A 17,374-nucleotide genomic window follows, 5' to 3' on the forward strand; every position below is an offset into this window, starting at 1 on the left:
ATGTGATCATAGCAAAGAGGCTGAAAGAGCATTTGATAAAATTCAGCAACCATTCCAAACAAAATAAAAATAAAAGGAAACTTCATAAATATGATAAATTTGCTTGAAACTAACTGAACATTATATTTAATTATGAAATATGGGATGTGTTACCATCAAAGTCAGGAACAAAATAGGTTTACTTGTGTTTTATATATATATATATTCTCACAAGAGCATTTAGGATGATTCCTATGTTCTGTTTACTAGGTCTTGTCACAGTGTCATCAGTGTAATGGATTGGCATGGTATTCTGTTGGATGTCAGGATGTTTGAATTCCTTGGGTCTATTTATGACAAAGAACAAGGGAACTGGCATCTCCCTGAGGCATGAACATTAAAATTAGTACCCTTGTTCCTGCCTTGTACATACAAACTTAATGATTTTGCTTATCAATGGGAACGAAGAAAAAAGCATTTTCCATGTCAATAGTTCCATATCAGTTGCCCTGGGCTGTGTTAATTTGTTCAGAGAAGATACATATCTGGAATCGCAGTTGTTTTTGGTAGCACATCCTGATTAAATTGGTGATACAGGCTAAGTAGATTCAGGGGGAATTTGGAGGTTTCCAATTCTCAGCCTTGTCCATGTCTGCCCAAATGTCCCCATTCCACGTCTCAGAGTTCCACTCCTTTCCATCAGTGCCTTTAAGTTAGGTGGGGTTGAGCATTTAATTGTTACTGCAACACTTCAACTTTTATGCAACTCGGCAAGACCCTAGGCTTAGTCTTAAACTGTATCTGCTTACAACCACAGGATATCGAGGACTCTTCCAAAACTCCATGGATGCATCCTGATTCTCCATGTATGTTCATGTGTGTTCCTCCTTGAGTATATTCATAATATTTAATTTCTCCTTTTCACTATCTATGCCCTTAGGGCTATAAAAAGAAGATAGGTGAATCTTCACGCTTTATAGACACAATTGTTGCCATAGCAACTAAATGCCACTGTAACAATCTCCTGATGTCTTATTCTCCATATGCAGCTCATCTCATAATATCACTGGTGATAATTTAATTGATGCTACTACGTGACATGGATTACCGAACACCCAATCTCTTCAAGCAAGCGTTTTATCCTGCATTCCTTGAATATGTTAGCAACACAATCCTAGAATCACGTTTTGAGGGACTTTCCTGGGGCCACCTCTGGCACCAATTACTGCAAGTGACAGGGTCCCAGAAGGAAATAGGGCACACTCAAATTATGATAATTTGAGGAAACTTAAATAAAGGTACTAGTTCTGAAGGTGGGGGCAGATTATAGGGGCTATTACCACCCGTAGGAATGAAGAGATGAGGAGAGGGAGCAGAAAATTGGGTAGGGTAGTGGTTTAAAAAATGAATACAAATTCTTTGACATTCCTCCAATTGAGAAGTGGGATCTATGCTCCTTCTCCTTGGATCTGGGTGGGCTCATGAACTTACTTGTAACCATTGTATTTGAAGTGATGCAGCATGACTTCCAAGACAAGATCAGAAAAGGTGATGTGGTCCCCATCTTGTTGGGTGGAGCACTCACACTTGGAGCTCCTGAGATGCCATGTACGAGTTCTGTGACTACCTTGAGACTTCCATGCTATGAGGAAGCCAAGGCCTCATGGAGAGGCTATGCATTGGTTCTCCAGGGAACAGCCTCAGATACTGTTCTAATCAGCTGTACCAGATATGCAAATGAAGACACTTCTAGATTTTTCCAGCCACAGCGTTTGAATCTTCCCAGATAACGTCCTAGACATTGTGGAACAGAGGCAGACTATCTGTCCCTGCTGTGCCCTGTTCAAAGTCCTGACCCCCAGAATCCATAAACAAAACAAATGATTGTTTTACACCACTAAGTTTGGGGTGGTTTGGTACACAGAAATAGTAACTGGAACAGGTAGAGAAAGCCACTTTGAGGGGAGCAGTGACCTTCAGTGGAGAGACACAGAAAACTCTGCAAGGAGGGAGCCAGGAGAATAAATACTCTGATCTTACTATCTTCTCTTCCTCTGATCTCTTGTTAGGGCTCCCTGTTGGTGAAACCCAAACAAAAACTAGAGGTCAAGGTAGCTTATTGATGATATTCCATAGAGGGTGGCTTCACAGAACAAGTAGCAGGGTAAAGAAGCAGAAAATTGATCTAAAGGGGCAAAAAGAAGATATCTTGCACAGGGACAGTTGAGGACTTTGAACTTCATTGTGAAGACAATATGGAGACTTTGAAAGGTTTTAGGTACAGGACTGAAGGCATTATTATCCTGAAAATGATATACTGCTTTTATTGGAGAAAAGGCTAGAGGCAGGGGAGGATTAGTTAGGAATGTAACATATTAGATAAAGTGTGAGGTGATTGGGCCCTGGGTTAAGGTAACAGCATTACAAATGGAAGAGATATGAGAGAAATTACAAAGGATGAATTGGTTGGATTTATGGATTGATTCATCATGGGGCATAAAAATGAGGGAAGAGTAGACAATGATGTTAAGGTTTTAAGGCTGTTTGATTAAGGGTCTTGACTCACCTCCTAAAGAAATAATCCATTTCCAATGTTTCACCCATCCTTCACCCACCCATGTGGAAGATGCAAGTTTTCATTTCCATTCATAATTTCACCCCTAAACTTCAATCTTTCATCTGCTTCCTGCTGGACATTTCAACCTTGTTGCCCCATTATCATCTCAAACCTGGCATACCCGTAAACAAACTCACTATCTTGTCAATTCACCCAGTCCCAAACCTCATATATATCTCAATAGAGCATCTCCTTGTTTCTATCATCTAGGTGATCTTTGATGCTACTTTTTTTGTTCATATGTCCATAGTCACTCCTGCTGCCAATAAGGTGGAAAACACTTCTGTGGAGTTAAGACGAGAAACTAGGAGTGTTTGCCTCATACCTGAAGTCTGTCAAAAGCTCTTTGAAGGGTTCATAAATTCTCTCAGCATTACCTTGGATGTGCAGGTGAAACAGGCACAGATGTTGAAATGTGGACATGTGTGGAAAGCTGTGGGATAAGTGGAGGACGATTTACATACCATTAAGGTCCCAGTGGAATTTCCTCTATAAGTCTGCCACTTCTTCCCATCAAGGGAGATGTAGATAGAGGTTGAGAGATGTAGAGGCTGGAGAGCTTCTGCCAGGCACCCTGGGTCTTGATGCCATGAATAATCATTGGAGTCAACAGATCCACCTACCAATGAAAACAGTTTATTTTAATCCATTTTAAAATGTGTGTACCAACTCCTGAAATTAATTCTTGGCTTAGGAAAAATGTAGGTTGGTACAGATGTTCCCAGCATTACCTTGGATGTGCAGGTGAAACAGGCACAGATGTTGAAATGTGGATGTGTGTGGAAAGCTGTGGGATAAGTGGTGAGAACTAGCTAAAAAAAAGGTGCTTGTCGAGTTCCCAGCCTGCTTACTGGCAAAGCAGATTGGACTGATCATGATCCTTGTGCTTAATGGCTGTCTCCTTCAGTTGACTAAGTTCCATTCATTCAATCAAAGAATAATTTTTTAGCACTTCTTGTGTGCCAAGCACTGTTCTAGGCATTGGGAATAGAGTAGTGAACAAGAAAAAGGCCCTGACCTTACAGAACTTACATTTGTGGAGGAGAAACAAGCTACTATATATGTATATAGTGTTGTGTTTTTATGTTGTCAAGTAGTGATAAATGCAGACGCAAAATGAAGCAGGGTAACAGAGCAGAAAATGATAAGCCACTAAGCAATGGAAGCAGTGTGTCTTCTCCCAGATTAGATGGAATTCCCAATTTAAGAGACATAATTTTTCCTTTTGCTATTGTGGTATAAACTAAAAGCACCAGGTACAAAAATGTACCATTTATTCATATAGCTTATGAGAATTCTTTTTTGGACCGCAACTTTTGTACCTTTGAATAGTTTTAAAAAGCCTTGCTCACTTTTTCATTTACATTCTCTAACTGATGAATGTTTGGCAAATTGCCAGTCTTAACTACTTCATCATCTTCTTGTGCCTTTTCTAGATTATAAGTGGCATCTTCAGGGGCATTTGGGCAACTAAACATTCGGAATGTTCACCTATGTATCCAGCCCAGAGAACCTGTTTGAGTCATCAAGAAATCTCTCTGTGAGGAACTAAGCAGGGTAGAGATGAGTCAGATGGTACGTAAGTACAAGCATTGCACCTGGGCATCTCTGTGGGACCTGATGACTTCCCACTGCTGCTTGTCTGTCTTGGCCACCTGATACCCCTTAAGTCAGTGCATTGCTCATGCTGTGGGGCCTGGCTGTTGTAGATGCCCACTCCAACCCTCTCCCTGTCAGCACTCCCCAATTCCAACTCTCTGCGTGTTGGATCTCTGAAGACATTTCTTTATTTCACAGTTTTCAAATAAATAAAATGTAGTAGACATAGAATATCTTGACTTTAGCAGAACATATAGTAAAAATCATTTTTGAAGATACAGTGATTTAGTATAGGATAAGTGATGCTACAATTAAGTGGACTTGTAACTGGTTCAATTACTGAGTGAAAACAGTGATAGTTAATAGATGATTATCCACCTAAAGGGAGCATTCTAGAAACACTGTAGTATACTGATTGTGAATTAGGGCTCTGGAGCCCAAATATCAACATTTGGATTGTGGCTCAGTCACTTTTTGGCTGTGTAACTTGTGGCTGGTTACTTACTTCTCTGTGCTTCAATTTCCTTATCTTCAAATGAGGATAATAGTATCTACCTCATAAGGTTGTTTTATAAGGATTTAATAGCTTTATTGGTGTTAAGCACATAATAAGGAAGCCCTGTTTACTTCTGTGCCAGTTTGACACTGTTATGGACCCCAGAAGAGCCAAGATCTTTTAATCCAATCTTGTTGGGTGGAAATTTTGATTTATTGTTACCATGCAGATGTGACTCACCCAACAGTGGGTGAGACCTTCGATTAAATTATTTCCATGGAAGTATGACCCCACCCATTCTGGGTGGGTTTTAATTAGATCACTGGAGTCCTGTAAGAAAGCTCACAGAGGGAGGGAGCTCAGAGAAGCTGAGAGGGACATTTTGGAGAGAAGCTAAGATATGCAATCCAGTTTGCCCCCAGGAGAAGCTAAGAGCTGACACAGACCCAGATGCTTGGAGATGCAGACAGAAAGGCATCTGGAGATGCTAAGCTAAGAAATGAAGCCCAGAGTTTGCCCCAAAGAAGCTAAGAAAGGACCCCCAGATGCTTAGAGAGATACCCTGGGACAAAGAAGCAAGGATGCACAGGAGCTGAGAGAGGAGTGAAGACAAAAGCCCAGAGACATTCTGGAGAAAGCCATTTTGAAACTAGAATGTGGGAGCAAAGGACCAGCAGACACTGGCCACATGCCTTCCCAGCTGACAGGGGTGTTCTGGATGCCATAGGCCATTCTTCAGTGTAAGTGTCATCTTGTTGATGCCTTAATTTGGACATTTTCATGGCCTTAGAACTGTAACCTTGTAACCTAATAAATCCCCTTTATAAAACCAATCCATTTCTGGTATTTTGCATAATGGCAGCTTTAGCAAACCAAAACAACTTCAATATTTTCTATTAGAGAAGTTATAGGTTTCCAGAAAAATCATACAGAAAATACTGAGTTGCCATATACACTCTCCTCACATGTACAGTTTTCGCTATTACTAAGACTTTACATCAGTGTAGTAACTTTGTTACAATTAATGAAACAATATTATTATAATTATACTATTGACTATTGTACGTAGTTCACATTAGGGCTCATTATTTGTGTTGCACAGTCTACAGTTTTTTAAAAAAATCTATTCTAGTAACATATATACAACCTAAAATTTCCCTTTTTAACAACATTCAAAAATATGTTTAATGAAGTATTGTTAGTTACATTCACATTCTTGTGCTACCAGCACCACCATCCATACCAAATTTTCTCCAGCATTAACTTCCCATTTCCTACCCCCACCCTGGTCCCTGGCAACCTGTATTCTAGTTTCAGAGTCTGAATTTGCTTATTCTACTTATTTCACATCAGTGAGATCATGCAATACTTCTCCTTTTGTGTCTGACTTATTTCACTCAACATAATGTCATGTATCGGAACTCCCATTCCTTTTTACAGCTGAACAATATTCCATTGTTATGTATATACCACATTTTGTTTATTCATTCATTTGTTGATGGACACTTGGGTTGCTTCCATCTTTTGAAAATTGTGAACAATGCTGCTATGAACATCAGTGTGAGAATATCTGTTCAAATTCCTACTTTCAAATCTTTTTGCTATAATCCTAGAAATAAGATTGCTGGGTCACATTATAATTCTATACTTAACTTTCTGAGGAACTGCAAAACTGTTTTCCAGAGTGGCTGCACCATTTTACATTCCCACCAACAATAAGTGAGTGTTCCTATTTCTCCACATCCTCCCCAATACTTATGCCCCCTTTTATTTAATAGTAGCTCTTCTAGTGCGCATGAAATGTTATCTCATAGTGGTTTTGATTTGTATTTCCCTAATGGTAAACAATGTTGAACATCTTTTCATGTGTTTATTGGCCATTTGTATATGTATTTTTGGAGAAATATCTATTCAAGACTTTTGCCCAGTTTTTAATTGGGTTATGGGCTTTTTGTTTTTCAGTTGTAGGACTTTGTTACATATTCTGGATATTAGAGCGTTATTGAATAGGTGGTTTCCAAATATTTTCTCCCATTCCATAGGTTGTCTTTTTACTTTCAGGATGAAGGCCTTGATGCACGGAAGTTTTTAATTTTGATAGAGTCATAGTTTTGTATCTTTTCTTTTATTGCTTGAGCTTTTGGTGTAAAGTCTAAAAAATTTGTTTATTAGCTCTAGTAGCTTTGTTGTAGATTTTTCAGGACTTTCTATATATAAGATCATGTCATTTGCAAATAGTGAAAGCTTTATGTCTTCCTCCCCAAATTGAATGCCTGTTATTTCTTTTTCTTGTCTATCTTCTCTAGCTACAATTTCTAGCACAATGTTGAATAACAGTGGTTATAGTGGGCATCCTTATCTTGTTCCAGATCTTTGAAGGAAAGCTTTCAGTCTTCCACCATTGAGTACAATGCTAGCTGTGGGTTTTTCATATATGCTATTTATCATGTTGAGTAAGTTTCCTTCTATTCCTACTTTTTGAAATGTTTTTATGAAGAAAGGATGCTGGATTTTGTCTAGTGCCTTTTCTGCATCAATTGGGATTATCATGTAGTTTTTTCCCATTGATTTGTTAATATGGTGTATTACATTAATTGATTTTCTTGTGATGAACAATGTTTGCATATCTTGGATAGAACCTACTTGATCAGGTGTATAACTCATTTAATATGCTTTTGGATTTTATTTGCAAGTGTTTTGTTAAGGATTTTTACATCTATAGTCATTAGAGAAATTGTCTGTAATCTCCTTTTCTTGTAGTGTTTTTATCTGGCTTTGGTATTAGGGTGATGTTGGCTTCATAGAAAGAGTTAGGTAGTGATCCCTCCTCTTCCATTTTTTGGAAGAGTTTGAGAAGGATTGGCATTAACTCTTCTTGGAAAGATTGGTAGAATTCATCTGTGAAGCCATCTGGTCCTGGGCTTTTCTTTTTTAGGAGGTTTTTGATGACTGACTCAATCTCTTCATTTGTAATTCATCTGTTGAGGTCTTCTATTTCTTCTAGAGTCAATGGTTGTGTGTTTCTAGGAATTTGTCCATTTCATCCAAGGTTTTTAATTTGTTGGCATAGAATTGTTCATAGTATACTTTTATGATCTTTTTTATTTCTGTGGAGTCAGTAGTAATGCCCCATCTCTCATTTCTGATTTTATTTAATTGGTGTTCTTTATTTTTTTCTTTGTCAATCTAGCTAAGTTTTGTCAATTTTACTGATATTTTCAAAGAACGAACTTTTGGTTTTGCTGATTGTGTTGTTGTTATTCTCTATTGCTTTTATATCTGTTCTAATCTTTGTTACTTCCTTCTTTCTGGTAGTTTTACATTTAGTTTGCTCTTCTTTTTCTAAAGCCTCCAATTCTGAGGTTAGGTAGGGTAGGAGTCTGATTTGAGATCTTGCCTCTTTTTTAATGTAAACATTTAGAAACATATTTTCCCTCTCAGCACTGCTTTTACTGCATGACATAAGTTTTGGTATGTGTGTTTTCATTTTCATTCACCTCAAGATATTTCCTATTTTACCTTGTGATTTCTTCCTTGACCCACTGGTTGTTTAAGAGTGCATTTAAAAATTTCCCTGTATTTGTGAATTTTACATTTCTCACTCTATTGATTTCTAGCTTAAATCCATTGTGGCCAGAGAAGATACATTATATGCTTTTATTATTTTTTATTTATTAGACTTTTTTGTGTCCTAATAAATGGTCTATCCTGGAAAATAAACCATGTGCACTAGAGAATAATATGTATCCTGCTGCTGTTGGGTGAAGTGTTATGTATGTGTCTATTAGGTTTAGTTGGTTTATAGTATCATTATAGACTTCTGTTTCTTTATTGATCTTCTGTCTAGATGTTCTATCCATTAATGAAAATGGTGTACTGAAATCTCCTACCATTAATATAGAGCTATTTGCCATTCAAATCTGCCAGTATTTGCTTCATATGTCTCGTGGCTCTGGGGCTTAGTGCATATATATTTTTAATTGTTATATGTTCTTAATGACTTGATCCCTTTTTCAGTATATAGTGGCCTTCTTTGTCCCCCTGTTCTGGTTTGCTAATGCTGCCATTATGCAAAATACCAGAAATGGATTGGCTTTTATAAAGAGGGCTTATTTGGTTACACGGTTACAACCTTATGGCCATGCAAATGTCCAAACAAAAGCATCAACAGCAGGGTACCTTCACTAGAGTAAGGCCATTGGTATCTGGAAAACCTCTGAAAGCTGGGAAGGCTCATGGCTGGCATCTACTTGCTCCAAGGTTGTGTTTCAAAATAGTGTTCTCCAAAATGTCAGTGTCAGCTTTCAATGGCTGTCTTCAAAATGTCTCTCTAAGCTGCAGCAGTGGGCTCCTTCTGTCTGAGCTTTTATAGGGCTCTGGTAAATGAATCAAAGACCATGCTGAATGGGCAGGGCCACATTTCCATGGAACTTATCTAATCAAGAGGTCACACCCTAATCAAAGGTGTCGCTCATAGTTGGGTGGGTCACATCTCCATGGAAACAATCCAAAGGTTCCAACCTAACCAACACTAAATACATCTGCCTCCACAAGATTACATTAAAGAATATGACATTTTGGGGGACATAATACACCTAAACCAGCATACCCCTGTAACAGTTTTTGACCTAAAGTGCATTTTATTTGACATTAGTATGGCTACCACAGCTCTCTTTTGGTTACATTATGCATGATATATATATGTATGTATGTGTATATACGTATGTGTGTGTATATGTATGTGTATATATATATATATATATATTTCTTTTTTCTTCCCATCCTTTCACTTTCAACCTCCTTGTGTCTTTGAATTTAAGGTGAGTCTCTTGTAAACAGCATATAGTTGGGTTAACTTTTTAAATCTTTCTGCCAATCTGCCTTTTGACTGGAGAGTTGAATTCATTTGCATTCAGAGTTAATACTGATAATGCATGACTTTCTTCTGCCATTTTATTATTTTGTTTTTGTAAAGTTTAAACCATTTTTGTCCCTTAATTCTTCTATTAATGCCTACTTTCATATTTATTTGAGTTTTATACTATGCCATCTTGAGTCTTCTCATTTCTTTCTGTCTATATTTTTCATATTTCTCTTTGTAGTTACTATGTGGCTCAAATTTAACATTCTAAATGTATAACAATCATGTTTGATTTGATACATTTGATAACTTCTATAGCATACACATGTACTGTTCTTATACCCCTGTCCACCCGCCTTTTAGTTGTACTTGTTACAAATTATGTCTTCATAAAATGCATGTCCAAAGCTATAGATTCATCATTACTTTTTATGAATTTGCATTTTAGAAACTTCACAGAAGTTCTTTGTTTTTTTTTATGTTGCTCAGATCCACCATCTAGTGTCCTTTCTTTTTAGTCTGAAAAACTCCCTATGGTGTTACTTATAATACAGGTCTAGTGGTGGCAAACTCCCTCAACTTCTTTTTATCTGAGAATGGATTAATCTGTCCTTCATTTTTGAAAGACAGTATTGCCAGACATAAAATTCTTGGTTGGCAATTGTTTTCTTTCAGCACTTTAAATATTTTGTCCCACTGCCTTCTTTCTCCATGGTTTCTGTTGAGAAATCAGCACTCAGTCTAATTGAGTCTCCACACACAGAACACATTGCTTTTCTCTTGCAACTTTCAGAACTTTCTCCTTGTCCTTTGCATCCTGCAGTTTGACTACTATTTGTCTGGGCTTGGTTCCCTTTGAGTTTACCCTCTTTGGTGTTAGTTGGGTTTCTTGAATGTGCATAGTTATATCTTTCATTAAATTTGGGAAATATTCTGCCGTTATTTCTTTGAATATTCCTTTTTGTCCTTTTCTCTCTTTCTTCTCCTTCTGGGACTCCTATAATGCATATATTGGTACAGTTGATGGTGTCCCACAGGTCTCTTAGCCTCAGTTCACTTTCTTTCCCATTCCTTTTTCTTTCTTCTCCTCAGCTTGAATTATTTTAATTTTCTTGTCTTTGAGTTCACTAATTCTTTTTCTGCCAGCTGCAATCTAATGTTGAAACCCTTTAGGGAATTTTTCATTTGGTTATGGTGGTCTTCAACTCCAGGATTTCTGTTTACTTCCTTTTTAAAATTTCTCTTCACGGAGATTATCATATTGTTCATTACTTGTTTTCCTGAAATCCTTTAGTTCTTTTTCCATGTTTTCTTTTATCTCCTTAACTATATTGAGGATAATTTTTTTAGTCTTTGTCCAATATGTTCAAAATATGGTCTTCTTAATTAATGGTTTCGATAAAAAGGGACCATCACATCCTGTTTCTTTTCTTATAATGCCACTATGGAAATCAGTGTGCAAATCCCTGTTTGTGTCCCTGATTTCAGATCTTCTGGGTATATACCGATTAGTGGAATTGCTGGGTCATAGGACAACTCAATGTTTAGTTTTCTGAGAAACCACCAAACTGTCTTCCAAATCAGCTGTACCAATTTACATTCCCACCAGCAGTGAATAAGTGTTCCTATTTCTCCACATCCTCCCCAACACTTGTAGTTTCCTGTTTGTTTAATAGCGGTCATTGTTGCAGGTATGAGATGATATCTCACTGTGATTTTGATTTGCATTTCCCTAATGGCTAACAAAGATGAACATTTTTTTCATGTGCTCTTTAGCCATTTATACTTCCTCTTTGAGGAAATGTCTATTCACATCTTTTGCCCATTTTATAATTGGATATTTCGTCATTTTATTGTTGACTTGTAGGATTTCTTTATATATACTGGATATCAAACCTTTAACAGATATATGAATACCAAATATTTTCTCCACTGGGATCACTGCCTTTTCACCCTTTTGACAAAGTCCTTTGAAGCACAGAAGTTTTCAATCTTGAGGAGTTCCCATTTATCTATTTTTTCTTTCATTGCTTGTGCTTTGGAGGTAGGGTAAAAGAAGCTACCTCCTATCACTAGGTATTGAAGATGTTTCCCTATACCTTCTTCTAGGAGTTTTTTGGTACTGGCTCTTATATTTAGGTCTTTGATCCACTTTGAGTTAACATTTGTGTATAGTGTGTGGTAGGGGTCCTCTTTTATTCCTTCGGATAAGATTCCTCCCCCTTTTTTTTTAGATGAGAATGAGGTACACACACACACATATTTGTAAGGGAAATGCATACATACATTATATATATTATATCCGTATAATATATATATATTTATATGCAGCTTTCAAGAAGAAGCTTGAAAGAGGAAGAAGCAATGTGATTGAATGTGATACATTTCCTATCATTGATTAGTTTTTCTAACCTTGATCCAGGAAAAGGGATCCTTAGTGCTCCAGGCATTGACTGATCCAGTGTAATGAAGTCTGGCCAGCACTGGGGCCCATTGCCCTATGCCAAAGAAAAGGGAAAGAGATTAGATTCATTTGGGTTAGTCCTAGATACTTAGGAATGAAAATATTCCCTTGAGAAAAGCTAATCCTATTTGTGGAGAAGATAGAGAAAGCATGTAGGCTTCATAGCTCAGTATCAATTACTACTGAAGGGTTTTGCCTGTCCTTATTGTCCATTTCATTTTCTAACATTTAATAATTTTTCCGATTGGTAACACCTCTAAATGGTTGAAATTGGTATTTGTTATCAGCACCGAATAATATTATGTCTTTAATATACAACATATGTTCATTGCAGAAAAATCAGAAATGCAAAATAAAAATAAAAAATAAACAAAACTACAGATAAAAGAAATACAAACACTAGAATTTTTTTTTTTTTTTTTTACTATTTTGGTACATAACCTAAATCCTTTTTCTCAAGGGAAACTTTTCCCTCTAAAAAAGGAATTGGCAAACTTTCTTAAAGGGTCAGATAGTAAATATTCCAGGCTTTGGGAGTCATATGTTCTCTGTTGCAATTACTAATTCCGTCATTGTAGCATGCAAAAACAGTCATGAACAATATGTAAAAGAATGGGCATGGCTGTATTATAATAAAACTTTATTTATGGACACTAACATTTGAATTTCATTGAAATTTCTGTAATATTATTCTTATGATTTTTTTAAACATTTAAAAATGAAACCATTCTTAGCTTGCAGGCCATACAAAACCAGGTGACAGACTGTATTTGGCCTGCAGGCTGTAGTTTATCAATCCCTGCTCTAAAACAATGTTTGAGAAATCTCTATAGAACCTATCAAACTTTATCATCACTGCTCATAGGAAAGTATAGCTTTTAGCATTCTTTTGGCAATGTGGTGGCATTTTTTGTCTTGTAATACTGGGTAAAACATGGGGGGCTATGGAAGTTTACTGAGCACCTCCTCTGTAACAGGGGACAGTTATAGTATGGTATGGAAAGCACTACATAGAAGTATGTGCATGACACCATTGGAAAAATGTAGGAGAAAATGGTTCTGACTTTTGGTGTGGGGAGAGTTATGAAAGCCTTCATAAAGGATTTGAGGCTGGAAATGAGTCTTGAAAGATGAAGGAGAGTTTGCAAGGTGGAGTAGTGTAGAAAAAGTAATTTATGGGGAGTCAGAATGTGCAAATGCAGAGAGACTTATAAAATGACAGGGCATACTCAGAAATAACAAGTATTTCAGAATGCCTAAGGGGACCATGCAAGGGCAGTGAAGGATGAATGATAAGGCTGGAGAGTTTAGCAGGGTCCAGTCACAGAAGTCTTTTTAAAACATCTTGGACTTTGTTCTGAAGGTAAAAGGAAGCTCCAGAGAGGGCCTAAGCAAGTAAGTGAGGTGATTTGGTTTAAACATTTGAAATATTCCTGCTATAGTGAAGAGAGCGGACTCAAGGGGAACAATACTGAGGGCAAAGGAAGCCATTAGGAAGCACTGGCATTGCTCATATGAGAAGTGGCCTGGATTAAGATATTACAGTGGGAAATGTAGAGGAGGAAATGGATTTGAGAGACATTTATGAAGTTGAAGTAATAGAACCATGGAGATGGACTGGTTATTTAAATCTTTCCACCACAAATAAAAAAGATAAAAAAAGATCCGATTCTTAGAGCAAAAATAATACTATTTACCATATTGTCCTGAAGCTGTAATCTGAGAATCTTTAATGCCTCCAGAAGCCATTCCCAGAGGAATCTGACACTCTGAAATCAAATAGGGAGAACACGCTAGCTAGACATGCAGAAAACTCAGCTTCACAAATGTAAGTCAATGAAAATGGAAATAAACCAACAAAAGCTAACAATTTTTAGTGTTTATGCAAAGAATTGTACTAAGTATTTTATTGTTTATCTCAATTAATTCACGTAAGAGGTAGATACTAGAATTATTCACATTTTTCAGCTGAGAAAACTCGGGTCCATATTTTAGCAGACTAGTGGTTCTCTCACCTGTTCAGGGTTAAATTTCCAAACATTTCCAAGTGACATTTGTAAGTTATCTTTGGTAATTGAATAAAAATTAAGTTCTAAAAACTGCTCTTGGAGATCTTGGAGCTTTGCTGTGAAAATTAAGACATATTTTTGGCATCTGTTTGTTAAATATTTAGAGCTTCAGGTTCAAAGTATTCAAAGCTTCATGTGTAGCTGCCCTCCTCTGAGGAATGATGCTTTCTACAAGCAATATTCATTTTAAATTTGATAACAAATTGTGAGCTTGTATTTATTCCTTGGCAAAGGCAAACCATTCTAGGAAGGAGGAAAAGATGAAAGAAAGCTGTATAGAAGTAGACTGGGTAGGCAAGGACCTTCTGCTCACAGTGCTACTCACCCTTGCTGTACACCAGAAAAAGAGTGCTCATTCCAGCTTGTAGGTGCTCACCAATCCACCAAATTCCAACTTTGGATGGCAGCATTTCCACTGTCTCAAGAACACCTTATCAAAAACAAAAGAAACAAAAAATATTTCTTCTCACTAAAAATGAACATGAGATAAATTGAAGTCTATGTAATATCAAAGGAGATCTCTTAGAGTCATTCCCACCCATTTGGATTCCTCAAATCAAAAGTGCTTGCTATTTGACCTTTATGGTTGGAAACACTGGTGATTGATTTCTGACCTGACTCCCACATCCCCTGGGAAATGAGGGAGAAAGGGTGACTGAATGCTTTGGTTGTGGAGAGAGGAAAAGGCTACTTCATTAGGGTTGACCTGTACACCCAGGGTTTTTCAGAGCAAAAGGTTTGTTTCCCATTGACCAGATGTGGGGTCCCTGGGAAAGAGAGGTCAGGGTGAGGTCCTCCTGGGTCCAGTCCACTCTGGCTGCCTACATGGGTAATGTAATACTAGCACCAAGAAGCTGGTGGTGAATGCTGAGGGCTGAGGAATAAGTCACAAGTCACCAGAATAAAGGTGGTACCAACCAGGTCAAGGGGATTTCATGTGACAGGGTCCCAAAAGGAAGACTTGGAAGAATCCCTGAAAGTTCCCCACAAGACAATGAGTCAGATTTAAATATCTTCCAGGTGCAGACAGTGTGAAGCTACAGTTTACAGCAATAGTACCAGTTGTAAGTAGGTTAGAACTGTCCTGTTCCCCAACCCTTACCATGGTGGAGTTCAACACAGCAACTAACAAGGGGGTGGGGGAAACATGATAAGCACAGGTAGAGAAATAGAGAACTCAGCCTCCCTCACTCAATGGAGACTTCCAGGCTGATGCAGGCTCAAGTTGAGGGAGGGGAGATTCAAGTTAAATCAGGTTCAGAATTTTGATTAATATCTTGGAGTAGACATTATAGATCCTGACGTGAACTGTATTTATGATGTAAAGTGACTGGAAGCCTGTTGATTACTTAAGAGTGAGCAGAAAAGTTACAGGGCTTATCAGAATTTTCACCCAGAAATAGTGGGTTTACCCCCACTATTAAACCTTTTATAAAGGGAGGTGGAGGGCCAAAATAAAGTAGTATTTTGATAAACATTGGGTTTATAATGTCAATAATCAGTATATTGGTTACTTACGTAAATCATTCTTTGGATAACTACTGGTACCATGTGGTATTTGAGGTGGAAAATGAAAAAGAAATAAAAATTCATTTTTTCCAGGGAAGTGCTGAGGCATTTGTTATCCATTTATTCTGTTTTATTTCCTTTACAGCATTTTATCCGTATCTGAAATTATGTTGTTCATTTGCTTATTTATTTATTATCTCTCTGAAGGTTAAAGATACTTGAAAAAGTAAGCTACCTCAAAGCAAAGAGTTTTTTTGTTCACTGATTGCATCCCCATGCCTAACATATACATTTAAAGTAAGTTCTCAATAAACAGAGTAGGTAGAAGAAAGAGCACAAACTAGCTAATACCTGGATAGAGGTCGTAGACTGCCATTTTATACTCTTCTTTTTTCCATACAGTGAACACATGCCCACTGAAATGGATAGAATGGATGTTTTCATTGCTGCCCATGCTGAGCAGATACCACCGAATCTTTTGGCCCTGGGCCATTACTAAGCCAGGTAGTGTATCCATCACATAACCATTGATTGCTGGAGAAGGAGAACACATGGAAGGCTGTTTAAATCTATTACAGAAGTTTCTTTCTCTACTCCACCCAAAATACTGATGTTTCTCAGGATACCATTCCCACACATATAATCTCAATTTATACAATGTTCAAGCATCTCTCTCAAGGCTCATTTGATACAGTACATGCATTTACCAGTGACTACTATTTGTGGGTGTGATGCATTACCATGGAAGCGATAATTCTTTTTAAAAATGGGGTCCTCCATCTGAGTATTGCAGGGAATCCTGCAGTTCCTCTCCAGGTTTTCAGTGAAGTACCAGCTCTTGGTCTCATCAAAGATAGTGAAAAACAGAGCAAATTCCTGCACTGTCAGTTGTCTCCCATAAGAAGGGTTCAGTGTGTTACTGCGGCAGATCAGGAGGGGTCCAATCAAGCCTGAGTGCAGATCCTTTTCCTGGGGAAGGAGAATATCAATCCTATGAATATAAGCTCTATTACCTAGGAACCACAGTGGATTCCTCATCAATTTTATGCCATTCCAACCATCTCCTCCATCTTCCCACTGTGCAATTTATCCTTTTCAGTAGATTTCCAGAGTGATATTTTAAAAACACAAATATGATGTAACTTCTCCTATTTAAAGCTTCCCATTGCTCATAGTATAAACAACAAAATTCTTAGCAGAACACATGAAGACCATTTCTTTTCCACCAGAAAGTAGCCAGCATAATGGAAATCTGTTTACCAATCAACATCAGAGAAATAAGCCCAGGCTTTGCAGTCAAACTCATCGTCAGTGGGTGCCATATGATGTTGCACTTTCCAAAAGTAAGTTTTGGTTTCATTAGGCTTCACTAACTTTTTTCTAGGTTCGGTGCCTTGCCTCTGATCTTCCTCATAAGAAATAAGGCTAGAATAAAAGGAGTAAGGATGAGAGGCCTGGTTTTTGAAAGTCACCTGCAGAGAAAAAAAAATGCAAGCATCATCTTTTAGAATCTTAAAATCCTTAACTTAGGGTTTATATACTTAATGGGAATGTCTATTCTTTGAGCTTAGAAAGTAGTACAGGTTTGAATGTTGTTACAACCTACTCCTAAAGATCTACAGAGGAAATAGGAATTTTAGAATTCTAAAACCTTTAAGTAGTGAACTCAAAGTTGCAAAGGAGAAAATTCTAAAATACTTAAAATCAGTTCAAAAACAAAAGGGAAAATATCACCACAGGGATTTTAAGAGACCATAACCCCAGGAGTTGATACCTGACT

General features: G+C 37.4%; 1 protein-coding gene across 1 annotated transcript in view; it reads right to left on the reverse strand.

Annotated features, from left to right (window-relative positions):
• Positions 1-2,846: 2,846 nt before the first annotated feature.
• LOC119524142 (coagulation factor VIII-like) overlaps positions 2,847-17,374 on the reverse strand; it is a gene marked incomplete at its 5' end in the record, with an annotated part of 623,301 nt that continues 608,773 nt past the window's right edge. Inside the window, 9 exon segments of the mRNA XM_037822771.1 lie at positions 2,847-2,879; positions 2,974-3,131; positions 3,134-3,215; positions 11,965-12,050; positions 13,714-13,785; positions 14,411-14,515; positions 15,946-16,128; positions 16,335-16,563; positions 16,821-17,066. Coding sequence (XP_037678699.1) covers positions 2,847-2,879; positions 2,974-3,131; positions 3,134-3,215; positions 11,965-12,050; positions 13,714-13,785; positions 14,411-14,515; positions 15,946-16,128; positions 16,335-16,563; positions 16,821-17,066 — 1,194 coding nt within the window.

Source organism: Choloepus didactylus, chromosome Y, assembly GCF_015220235.1.
Source record: "Choloepus didactylus isolate mChoDid1 chromosome Y, mChoDid1.pri, whole genome shotgun sequence".
Lineage (NCBI taxonomy): Eukaryota > Metazoa > Chordata > Mammalia > Pilosa > Megalonychidae > Choloepus > Choloepus didactylus.